Source organism: Lithobates pipiens, unplaced genomic scaffold (assembly GCF_037356315.1).
Source record: "Lithobates pipiens isolate NorthernLeopardFrog02 unplaced genomic scaffold, aLitPip1_a1.2 Scaffold_18, whole genome shotgun sequence".
Taxonomy (NCBI): Eukaryota; Metazoa; Chordata; class Amphibia; order Anura; family Ranidae; genus Lithobates; species Lithobates pipiens.
The window spans coordinates 195363095-195376498 of NW_027507758.1; the positions used below are offsets into that span (position 1 = coordinate 195363095).

General features: G+C 44.8%; 1 protein-coding gene across 4 annotated transcripts in view; it reads right to left on the reverse strand.

Annotated features, from left to right (window-relative positions):
• THUMPD2 (THUMP domain 2 tRNA and snRNA guanosine methyltransferase) overlaps positions 1–3404 on the reverse strand; it is a 327697-nt gene extending 324293 nt beyond the window's left edge. For all 4 annotated transcript variants that reach the window (XM_077486497.1, XM_077486496.1, XM_077486498.1 and 1 more), the window contains exon 1: positions 3216–3404. In XM_077486497.1, coding sequence (XP_077342623.1) covers positions 3216–3338 — 123 coding nt within the window. In that variant the 5' untranslated portion in view covers positions 3339–3404. The remainder of the gene's footprint in view (positions 1–3215) is intronic.
• Between the last annotated feature and the right edge of the window lie 10000 nt (positions 3405–13404).

The following is a 13404-nucleotide window of genomic DNA, read 5'->3' on the forward strand; positions in this document are numbered from 1 at the left end:
TTATCAGGCTGGAAAAAGATGCACCACACTGAGTCGCACAGGAACAAAGACAATTACTGTGCGATTCACGTGTGAACTGGCCCTTAAAGTGGAACTAAAGTTGGGAACAAAAAAAAAAAAAAAACACCAGACACACGGCAAACAGACAGGCTCTTTATTTCAGAAGAGACAATAAAATATGCTTACCAGCCTGTTCGCAATCCCCTGTAGAGTGTACACTAAGACGCACATACGCAATTCAATTTACATTCTGTCATACTGCCTGTGCATCAGGAGGACTGCACTCCTGCTCATGCACAGGAGTGACATCATCCCATGTCAGCCATTTAAGATGGCCAAAAACTGGCACCCAGAAGAAGTTGGTGCCATCAGCAAGGGACCTTGCAAGGGTTAGACTGTTAGAACCCTGGTAAGTTTTTGAATTTATTCAAGCACAACCTCTGCTTTCACTGTATGATTCAGCAATCATATTTTAATGCGATTTCGATACCATTTTATGCATTTGCAGTTATTTTTTATTTCAAATGTATTTTAATTACTGTGTTGCACTGCATTTGCACACATTTATGAGTGTTCGCATTTATGGTGTGAAAAATGCAGCATGTTCTACTTTTTTTTTTTTAAACGCACATTAAAGCACTGCAATGGTGTAACCTAGACTCATTCATTCTGCAATAAAAAAAAAACACACCTGACTGCATCTCGAGTCCTAAGGGATTTTGTACGTGACACCCATCACCCTATGCTAAAATAAAAAAATTAAAAAGGCATTTACTTTTTGCTATAATAAATATCCCCCAAAAAAAAAAAAATATATATATATATATATATATATATAAAAATGTATCTTCCTCAGTTTAGGCCGATACATATTCTTCTACATATTTTTTGGTAGAAATTGCAATAAGCGATTATTGGTTTGCGCAAAATTTATAGCGTTTACAAAAATAGGGGATAGTTTTATGGCATCTTTTATTAATTTTTGTTTTTACTAGTAATGGCAGCGATTTTTATTGTGACTGCGACATTATGGCAGACACGTCGGACATTTTTGGGACCATTGTTATTTATGCAGCAATCAGTGCTATACAAATGCACCGATTCCTGTGTAAATGACACTGGCAGTGAAGGGGTTAACCAGGGGGTGGCAGCGTAGGGGCTATGTCCTAGGGGCGTGGCTGTGTTCCAATCACAGGGAGCAGAGATCAGTGTCACTTGTTGCTAGGCACAGGGGTCCCGACCGACGCGCACGGCTGCAATTTTAAACGGACGTACCTGTACGACAATTTGCCTGCCCGTGCCATTCTGCCGACCTACATCGTCGTGCGCCGGTCAGGAAGTGGTTAAAGTGGCTCAGGAATCTTTAGCATTACGGAATCCTATAATCCACTGTTAAAAGATGATATAATCTGCAATGTGTGTTTCTGTTCACTGTAAAAAATACCTTATTTACAGCAATACTGAGAGCTCATGTGACCTTCCGCTGCTCTCCTCCCGGTGTTAGAGGGGATCTCAGGCCCCTCCCTCTGCAGTGCTTGGAGGGGGGAAAGAGATGCTCCAGCAGGTCACATGATCGCCCAGCGGTGCTGTAAATACTGTTTTTTTTTTGCTAAAATGTTACAGAAACACACACTTATATAATACTGTAAGAGCAGACTACAAGATTTATTAATGCTAAAGACTCCTAACTTGACAGGCAAGGAGAGAGAAGACAGAAGGCACAGGAAAAGGCAAATGAGAGCAGTGTGTTCACTCTAAAGCCCCCTACACACTATCAGATTTTTGTCTTCAGATTTACCAAAACCATTTAGTGCAAGGGCCTGCCTGATTGCATACAAATTGAAACGCCTAAGGTTTGACCTCATATTATATGGTTTTGGTAAATCTGAAGGAAAAAAAAAAAATAACTCAGCACTCTGATAGTGTGCATGGGGCTTTAGGCTGGGTTCACACTGCAGCGATGCGGGAACGCTGCGAATCCTCTGCGGGTTCCCGCATCGCATGCCTCCCGGCGGCAGTTCACACTGCCCTATGAGAACTGCTGGGAGTGTCAGTGAAACGTTAATGACACCCCCAGATCAGTTCGCATATCGCAGTGCGATCTGCAAACTCGGACAAGAATCGGATTGCATGGTGTGAACACCCATGCGATCCGATTCTGCTGCGGACCAAAAAAAGGGTCCTGTGCGAGTTTGCTGCGGGAGCGATGCGAATTCAGCCATACTATCTGTATGGCTGAACTCGCATCACACAGAGATCGGATGCGATTTGCACTGCGGTGCGAATCACATCCAATTCTCGTCACCGCAGCAGTGTGAACCCAGCCTTAGACCCCTTTCACACTGCCAGCATTTTTTCAGGCGCGACACCGCTAAAAATAACACCTGAAAAAAGTGGCTCCCACTGGAGCGGTGCACTGGCAGGGCATCACAAAAAGTCCTGCCAGCTGCTTCTTTGGAGCGGTAAGGTCGCTGCTTCTCCACCGCTGCTCCCCATTGAAATCAATGGGGCAGGGCAGCGTTACCGGTGGAGTTTTGCGGGCAGATTTAACTCCTTTTTGGCCGCTAGCGGCGACACAATATCGCCGCTAAAACTAGGGGGGCAGCACAGTGTGAAAGCCGTCTTATGGCAAATTATAATAAAAATAATAATCGTACATGAATACATAAGACACCTTCTGAAAACAAGTCCTAATGTATATTTTGTATCCAAAAAATTAACATAAGACCCGGTGTTATTTTAGGGGGGAATACAGTAGCACCTGTGAACAAACAATATAGTTGTTCTGAAATGTGAAGATCACCCTTCCTCCTATACAGCTGCCCTTCTTCTCTTTGCCCAGCCTAGGAAACAAACGCATGAAGTGTGATACACAAATGTCTGCAATACTCTTATGGGCTCACTGAGACCCGTCCTTGGTGCTGAGCCTTTTCGCTGCGCATCCTCCTCAGAGCTGCAGCATCAAGCCGACTATTGATGCGGATTGAATTGCAGGAGCTTAACATGAGGAAGGAGCGGGTACGCAGGTCACAACACAGTTTTACTAATTATTTTGATACATGCTCAAGCTAATATCCCAAGGGATCACTTTCAAAACTCAGGTATACCCAACACGGAACTACAAGCTCCTTTATGCACGGACCATAACAGGACAGTCCGCCTACCTAACTCTAAGGCTCTCGGGCCAGCACCAGAACCCGCCTGCCCGCACTCACCTCTACAGCCGACACTTTCCGAGTCACCTCATCCACCACAAAGCGCTCCATACCTCGGCCAGCGGTGCAGAAGAATCGCACACCTGCAGACTCCTCTGTCACGTGGGGCGCCTCAGATGTCATTACTACGACTACCTAGACGCAAACTCTGCACGAGGTTCACAAACACAGCTAGACGTAAGAGCTAGGCAAGCAGTGCGTACGTCACGGTCACGTGGCTATATCAGTTGACCAGAAAACAGGCGGGGTTTCAAGCGGCTGTAAAAGTAAAGTATGGTTTTTGCGGAAGCTAAGAAAGCCGACGCAGACATGGAAACCTTGAGCGAGAAAGAAAACGTCTCTAAAGCTGGCCATGCACCGATAGATTATCTACAGATTTTCTATGGTTAGCTGGAAAAAGTGCAACAGATTTCTCCATGTTCACTAAACGGTGTGGATGGAGGAATCTCCCACTTTTTCCATCTAACCATAGAAAATCTGCAGATAATCTATAGGTGTATGGCCACCTTTAATGTTCTCACCTCCCCGCCACAAATGAGTACTTACCGGCAGCCCACTGCAAATGTGTGAGCCTGCAATGTGGCCTCGTCTGTATTTTTTTGTGTGTGTGATAGTGCATTTATAAACCTGTTAAAACCTGTCATCTTAACGCATTCCTGAGTCCTGCATACTGTGTGTAGGACACTCCTGAACTCTGCGTTCTGTATGTTGCAAATTCCCAAACCCTGCACTCTATGCAGAACACTTCTGAGTTTTGTGCTCTGTGTTTAGCTCACTTCTGAACCCTGCACTTTTTATGTAGAAAACTGATGAAACCACAATTGTGTATGTAGCATGCTCCTAAACTCAACCCCTATGTGCATAGCACACTCCTGAACTCTGCATTCACTATGTAGCATACCTGAATTCTGCACTCTATGTAGAACATCCTTAAAGTGGGATGCCCCCTAAAAAAGTCTACAATCTACAAATACTGCAGCTGCTGACTTTTAATAATCGGACACTTACCTGTCCCAGGGTCCAGCGATGCAGGGGAATGAAGCCCCCCCTCGTTCCCTGCTCCGCTCGCGGCGCCGGCATTCTTACTGTGGGCACCCGGCTGTGGCTTCACAGCCGGGCACCCACTGCGCATGCGCGGGCGGTGCAGGGTGCCGTGATACGCCGCACAGTCCTCTGGGACACGTGACAGGTCCCAGATGACTGTGCGGCGCGAGGGGAAATGATGTCACCAGCCCGAGCATTGAAGAAGGCAGACTACGAGGGACCCCCTTGCAACAGGCATTTAGAGGTGAGTAAAAAAAAAAATGTTTCCAATAATTTTTTTACATTTTTTTAAATTAATTTTAAGGGGTTTTTTTTGGTGGCAACACCACTTTAACTCTGCACTTTGTACATACTGCATAGCGCATTTCTGAACCCTGCACTCTGTACATAGCGCCCTCTTGAACATGTGTGCAGCAAACTCCTGAACCCTGAAATCTATACATTGTGTGCTTCAAAACCCTACACTCTGTGCATAGCACACTCCTGAACTCTGCATTCACTATGTAGAATGCTTGAACCCTGCACTCTGTACATAGAACATCCCTGAACTCTGCACTTTGTACCACACTTCTGAACTCTGCACACTGTGCATAGTGCATTTCTGTACCCTGCACTCTGTACATAGAGCCCTCTTGAACCTTGCACTCTGTGTGCAGCAAACTCCTGAACCCTGAAATCTGTACATTGTGCGCTTCTAAACCCTGCATTATTGCATAGCACAATCCTGAACTCTGCACTCTGTATATAGCACACTTTTGAACTCTGTACATAGGACATGCCTGAACACTGCATTTTGTACTGCACTCCTGAACATTGCACTCTGTATGTAGCACACTGCTGAATATTCAGCCTGTGTACTGAAGCCTGCATCCTATGCGTAGCACGCTCTTGCACCCTGCACTCTGTACATTGCACACTCCTAAACCCTGTACTCTGTGCATACCACACTCCTGAACTATGCACTCTGTAACCCTGCACTCTGTTCGTAGCATGCTCCTGAACTTGCACTTTGTGCATAGTGCAATCCTGAACCCTGCACTCTGGTATTCAGATTTTACAGGTCAGGAGAGGGGGATTTGCCTTTTCCTTAATATTTCAGTTTGTTGCCTGTTGAACATATAATAATAATATATTTATAAATAATGAGCTTAATAAAGAGCGATAGCGCTTGAAGTGTTGCTTTAACAATAACATCATCGTACGTCGGCTCATTTAAGTGATATAGGGAGCACGCCACAAGAGCACGCTCACAGGTCCGGTGGGCTTGATGTCCACCGGTGACCCTCTATTGTGGTGTACAGAGGCAGAATGGGGTTCTGCCTATGTAAACAAGGCAGATCCCCATTCTGATGGGACATATCAGAGTGATCGGGAACAGCAATCTCTGTCCTGTCCCTGGCAGCCCATCCCCCTACAGTTAGAACACGCTCGGGGGAACGCGGTTAACCCCTTGATCGCCCCCTGGTGTTAACCCCTTCCCTGCCAGTGTCATTTATACATTGATCAGTCCATTTTTATAGAACTGATCAATGTAGTATTGTCACTGATCTCCAAAAAGTGTCATTTGGGATCATGGACTTAAAGTAAACATGACAAAATCATCAGCATTAAATATTTTCACCCTGGCGCCGTTTGGTTGAACGGCTAAAAGACCACTTTTAATTTGTCTGGCATTCGTCCTTACCTTGGTTTCAACTTGGAAGCCAATATTGACCAACTTTATAATAGTAATTACCCTCCTTTGTTTAAAAAATTGGATGCAGACATGTCCACATGGGGACAGGGCAACCTGTCATGGCTGGGTAGGGTGAACTCGATCAAAATTACCCTCTTTCCCAGGATCCTATATCCTTTTCACTTCCTTCCAATTGCGGTAAAGAAGAATTAATTAGAGAAGCTTCAATCTCAGATTAATTTTATTGGGGAAACAAAGGCTATCGATGCCTTAAAAACGTACTATATAGAAGACGCACAAGTGGAGGTCTGGAGTTGCCAAACCTCTGGAGATACTACCAGGTGGCTCAATTGGCATCATTTTCTACTGTCTATGCTTTTGGCAATAAACCAGATTTGGTCAACGTGGAGAGACAGGTGGTTCCATTACATACTATTGACTTTTTGATATAGACTCCACCCAAACAGAGGCCCCCCTAATCTAGCCCCTACCCTTTTACATCCGATGGCTTTATGTGACGTTTTATACAAACTCACTCACTTGATATTGGGTAATCGCCCATTAACCCATCTGTTTAACAACCCACAGTTTCCACCTGGTATGGACATTAATGCAAATAAATGGTGGCCAGACAAGGGTTTATACAGAACAGGCCACTTCATGTCCTCTATGGGACCTCTGACGCTAATTCATTGTGTCAGTAAGCTGGATATGCCCCCCTTCTGAAAGATTCTGCCTACTCCAAATTCTCCATTTCTTATTATCCATTTGGGACTCAAAACCTGACCCACCAAGAATTACTATGTATGAAAGATGGTGTTCTGAAGCCATGGATCAGAGAGGAGCAATATCATTAATCTATGCAGCACTGGTGGAGAACCTAGAAAAATCCTCATATGCTCTGAACTGGGAAGGTGATATTGAGGTTAGTTGGGAAGCGGAAACCTGGTTCTCTATATTTCAACAAGTTTTTAAAGGCATCTAAAGATTATTATAAAGATTATTACACACTGGTATATGGCTCCCTCTCGCCTGGCCAATATATTCCCGAACACCTCCCAACTGTGCTTCAGGGGATGTGACATTTTGGCCTCATTCTTTCACACTTAGTGGGAGTGCCCTCAAATTCAGGGGATCTGGAATAAGACTTTCTGTTTGCTGCGCAAAGTAACCGGACAAGCTCTGCCAAAAACACCAGAGCTGGCTCTACTGAATAGCAGGCCAGTCGGTTGTGGTAAACCCCTACGGAAACTTCTCCATTTCATGTTGTTGGGAGCTAAGATGACAATCTCTCATGCCTGGAAGCGACCCCCAGTATCCTTTGCTGCAGAAAAATGGAACATATCATGGATATGTATGTGTGTGCTTTAATCTGTTTTGTGCTGCTTTTGATCTTATAGCAGCACCATCTTGAATGCATTTTAGGGTGTGCCCCCCCAAGTATGTTTTTGTAGTAAGCTGGATATGCCTACCTCTGAAAGGTTTTGCCTACACCAAATTTACCATTTCTTATCATCCATTTGGGACTCAAAACACGGCCCACAGAGAATTACTATGTATCGAAGATGGTGTTCTGCATTTTCTTTCATTCTATTGCTAGGGTATGTTAAGTCCGATTTAGGGGTCTTCATAAAAGACATTTAGATGATGAGATAGTGAGTCCAGATCTTAAGATAAGATAAATAGGTGCTTTTTTATATACACTGCAGTGGAGAGATACAACAAACACCGATATTCAGCACTACCAGGCCGAATGAAGAAGGAAGTGTCTCTGACTTAAAAATATCAAGTATAACAATATATACTTTATGAATATGCATAAGCATTAGGCATGTTATAAGTGTGATTGTATAGTTTAGTCCAATCAGCATTTATATCTTCTTAGTAGCAAGGGAACAGTTAAATGGGTGGTTACATCATGTGACTGCGAAAGAAAACATGAGCACCACCATGACAGTACTAGATCAGACAGGGCTAGATAAGACTGTCCATTTCTCGGAGCAAAAAGGGAGTAAACTGTTGCTTCTTATCTGGCGGTGAAGGTCATCATACTCTCAAAACTCTGTCTAGAAAGTGTATTACAAATTCTTAAAGTGACAAACTCTATATAAATACATATATATAAGTCAACATTATCAGACCCCTATAATTCTACTAATTTCCCGCCTCTTCACTAGGAATGAGCCAAACACCCCCTGGTTCGGTTCGCACCATAATTTGCGAATGTTCTGAAAATTTGCGTAAACTTTAGAACCCTGTTAAAGTCTATGGAACTCGAACGTTCAAAATCAAAAGTGCTAATTTTAAAGGCTAATATGCAAGTTATTGTCCTAAAAAGGGTTTGGGGACCCGGGTCCTGCCCCACGGTACATGTATTAATGCAAAAAAAGTTTTAAAAACGTAAGTTTTTTCGAGAGCAGTGATTTTAATCATGCTTAAAGTGAGAAAAAAAGTGAAATATTCCTTTAAATATCTTACCTGGGGGTTGTCTATAGTATGCCTGTAAAGTGGCGCATGTTTCCCATGCTTAGAACAGTCCCTGCACAAAATAAAAATTTTAAAGGAATAAAAGTAATTAAAAAATAAAAGTAATTTAAAACTGCTTGCGGCTTTAATGTAGTATCTGGTCCCGGCAATATGGATGAAAATCAGTGAGACAAACGGCATGGGTACCCCCCCAGTCCATTACCAGGCCCTTTGGGTCTTGTATGGATATTAAGGGGGACCCCTCACCCAGATTAAAAAAAGGAAAGGCGGCCCCCAGGCCCTATATACTCTGAACAGCAGTATACAGGTGGTGCACACAAGACAGGAACTTTAGGTTTGTTGTTAAGCAGAATCTGTTTGTAATTTAAACCCCTTGCCGCTGAGCGTACGCAGATGTGCGTACTCGGTTTCCGGGGGTTATACCGGGATGATGTCCGCACCTGCAGGCATCATCCCAGTACTGATTTTTAGAGCCGGCGATTGGCTTTCCAGCCATAACAATCGATGCAGCTAAAAGCCGCTCGGCTGTTATGCCGGAGGAGCGGGAGGTGATGTCCTCAGTCTCCTAATGGTAAACACAGAAGCGACGTCATGACGTCACTTCCCGTTTACTCGGCTGCCAATGGCGCCGGATTTAAAAATATATACACTATTCAGAATCGCCGAAAACGGCGATCTGAATACTTTGAAGTGTAAAGGAGAGATCGGATAGACCCCCGATCCCTCCATAAAGAGTACCTGTCACCACCTATTACTGTCACAAGGGATGTTAACATTTCTTGTGACAGCAATAAAAGTGATCAAATTTATTTTTATTTTTTTTAAAATAAATAAAAAAAATTAAAAAAAATTAAAGCACCCGCCATCCCGGCAAGCTCACGAAGCAAAGAAAACGCATACGGAAGTCGCGCCCGCATATGTAAACAGTGTTCAAATCACACATGTGAGGTATCGCCGCGATCGTCAGAGGGAGAGCAATAATTCTAGCACTAGACCTCCTCTGTAACCCTAACCTGGTAACCGGAATTTTTTTTAAAGCATCACCTATTGAGATTTTTATGTACCGTAGTTTGTCATCATTCCAACGAGTGCGTGCAATTATAAAGTGTGACATGTTTGGTACGTAACATTATCTTTCACATTATGCAAAAAAATAGGGCTAATTTTACTGTTTAGTTTTTTTTTAAAATCATGAAAGTGTCCCTTTTCCAAAAAGTTGCGCAAATACCATGTGACATAAAATATTGCAACAATCGCCATTTTATTCTCTAGAGTCTCTGCTAAAAAATATATATATAATGTTTGGGGGTTCCAAGTAATTTTCTAGCAAAAAATATGGATTTAACTTGTAAACACCAAATGCCAAAAATAGGTTTAGTCATGAAAGGGTTAAACTGGTACATTTTTAATGTGTGGCTTCAGTCAAAAAATCTATTTTTAAGCTTTTTGGAAAATATAGGGAAGGGTTATCACCCCTGTAACTTTTTTTTGCTCTCTGTGCACCTATTCAGAAGATTTCACCTCACTTTCTGTCCCAATGACAAATGTTTTTTGAAAATGTGGGTTTTTTAGTGGAAAAAGGATTGGTGATAAAGCATCAGTGGAGAGGAGACACGTTTTTCCCATATCAACTCTAAGCCCTTGTACACACGGTCGAACATTCCGACAACAAAATCTGTCGGATTTTGTCAGACAGATTTTGTCCGAAACTGGTGTTGCACACACAGGGTTGGACAAAGTTGTTGGAAAATCCGATCGTTCGGAACGTGATGAAGTTATTTAATTACGACAGGACTACGTTCAGGCTAGTAGCCAATAGCTTTGGTCTAGAAATTTGATCTGAGCATGCATGGCACTTTGTCCGATCGGAATTCTCTACAAACGATAGGAAAAAGTCAGATCGGACCATGTTGTCGGAAATTTTTTATATCCAGCGCTCAAACTTTGTTGACTGAAAAAGTCAGATGAAGCCCACACACGTGTGTACAAGGGCTTACAGGAGAGAATTTCATCTCACTTCCTGTTGTCTCCTTTTGTTTGCAAGTAGGAGACATTTGTAAGTTGAATGTTTGAAAGTAGGGGCCTGCCCTATATGCTCTGCAGAAATTTGGGCCTAAGGTGTTGATGTTGCCACAACACTGTAAGCCCTCAAAGTTACTCTTGGTGGGTGCTGGAACGCCCTGCTGTGAACTATTATATCAAGAATTGTAATTACATGTACCTGTTGAACAAGGGCAGAAAATTTTTGCCTTTGGTGGTGGTGGTGTTGCCACAACACTGTAAGCCCTCATAGTTACTCTTGGTGGGCACAGGAATGGGCCGTGCTGTGAAATATTAGATCAAGAATTGTAATTACATGTCCCTGTTGAACAGGGGCAGAAAAATTGGGCCTTAGGCACTGGTGCCACAACACTGCAACTCCTCACAGATACTCTTGTTGGAGCACAGGAATGAGCCCTGCTGCAAAGCATTGCATCAAAAATTGTAATTACATGCCCCTGTTAAACAGGGGCTGAAAAACTGGGCCTTAGCCACTCGTGCTGGTGCCACGACACTGCAACCTCTCCCATATACTCTATTTGGAGTGCAGGAATGAGCCCTGCTGCAAAGCATTGCATTAAAAATTGTAATTACACAACCCTGTTAAACAGGGGCTGATAAATTGGGCCTTAGGCACTGGTGCTGGTGCCACGACACTGCGACCTCTCCCATATACTCTATTTGGAGTGCAGGAATGAGCCCTGCTGCAAAGCATTGCATCAAAAGTTGTAATTACATGCCCCTGTTAAACAGGGGCTGAAAATTGGGCCTTAGGCACTGGTGCTGGTGCCACGACACTGCAACCTCTCCCTTATTCACTATTTGGAGTGCAGGAATGAGCCTTGCTGCAAAGCATTGCATCAAAAATTGTAATTACATGCCCCTGTTAAACAGGGGCTGAAAATTGGGCCTTAGGGTGCCACGACACTGCAACCTCTCCCATATACTCTATTTGGAGTGCAGGAATGAGCCCTGCTGCAAAGCATTGCATCAACAATTTTAATTACACGCCCCTGTTAAACAGGGGCTGAAAATTGGGCCTTAGGCACTGGTGCTGGTGCCACAACACTGCAACCTCTCCCATATACTCTATTTGGAGTGCAGGAATGAGCCCTGCTGCAAAGCATTGCATCAAAAATTGTAATTGCACGCCCCTGTTAAACAGGGGCTGAAAAATTGGGCTGGTGGCATCACCCAGAACCAAAAATGTTCTTCCAAGATATCAGCGGGATCATTGAGGAGGAAGAAGATAGTCAGTCAACATAACAGGACAGTCACTCAGCATCAGCATAGGCTGTCTTGAAGGGATGTGACATTTCAAAAAAAATTATTCGGTTACATCAGCTTCAGGTGCTTGGTAGCTGGTGATGATTCAAGACTGATTCATCTTTATGAAGGTCAGTCGATCAACCAAGTCGGTGGACAGGCGCACTCTGTGATCGGTTACAAAACCACCAGCAGCACTGATGGTGCGTTCCGAAAGAACACTGGATGCAGGACAGGCCAGTAGCTCAATTGCATACTGTGAAAGCTCTGGCCAGTGATCCATCCTCAAGACCCAGTAAGCCAGAGGATTTTCCGTGGGAAAGGTGTTCAAGTCTGACCTTGCCCCTAGGTATTCCGACACCATGTAAATCAGACGCTGGCGATGGTCGCTGGAACTGATCATACCTTGGGGCTGCGGACTAAAAAATTGTCTGAACGCATCGGCCAGATGGCCACCTTATCCACCGCTCCTTCTGTTACTGACCGAAGCCTCAGCAACACGTTGTCCAGGACCAGGAGTTTGTAACCTCCCAGTCTCTGGGAACGCATTGCATAGACCTTTCTGAAAGGCCTCCCGGAGATGTCTCATCCTCTGCTCCCTCTGCGACAGCAAGATAAGGTCCGCAACCTCACCCTGGTACCGTGGATCAAGGAGAGAAGCCAGCCAGTAATGGTCCCTCTCCTTGATCGGAAGAATACGAGGATCCTTCCGCAGGCTTTGCAGGATCAGGGAGGCCATGCAGTGTATGTTAGCTGAGGCCATCGGTCCGGAGTCCTCTGGGTCATTAAGGACAACATGATCTGCAGCCACCTCCTCCCAGCCACGTAGAAGTCCACGGGTTTCTTGGGACTGTAAATCATCCCTAAAAGACTGCTGTTTCTGATGCTGAGTGCAAGGCTCCACCTCCATGCTGACACAATCCTCCTCCTCCTCTTCCTGTGTGATGGGTGGGAGAGCAGGAACACTGTCTGGATAAAGGGGGCCTTGAGAGGCAAGGAAGTTCTCCTCTTCCTGCCTCTGTTCTGCCTCAAGGGCCCTGTCCATTATTCCATGCAGCGTATGCTCCAACAGGTGGACAAGAGGTACAGTGTCACTGATGTATGCACTGTCACTGCTCACCATCCTTGTGGCCTCCTCAATCGGTGACAGGACAGTGTATGCATCCCTGATCATGCCCCACTGGCGTGGTGAGAAAAAACTGTGCTCCCCTGACCCTGTCCTGGTGCCATAGTCACACAGGTACTCATTGATGGCCCTCTGCTGTATGTGCAGCCGCTGCAGTATGGCAAGTTCCACCTGGTGGGCATGTCACATATAAGGCGGTTCTTGGGCAGGTTCAACTCTTTTTGGAGCTCAGCCAGAGGAGCACTGGCATTAAATGATCGGCAGAAATGCACACAGACTTTCCTGGCCTGCCTCAGGACATCCTGTAAGCCCGGGTACCTGCCCAAGAACCGCTGCACCACCAGGTTAAGGATGTGAGCCACACAGGGCACATGGGTCATTTGTTCCTGTTGGAGGGTGGAGAAGAGGTTGGTGCCATTGTCGCAAACCACCATTCTTGGCTTAAGCTGGCGTGGCATCAACCACCTCTCGGCCTGCCCCTGCAGAGCTGACAAAAAGAGGATGCGTTGGCAGCTGCTTTGCTAGTACCCTGAGCCTGGGTGAGGAGGATG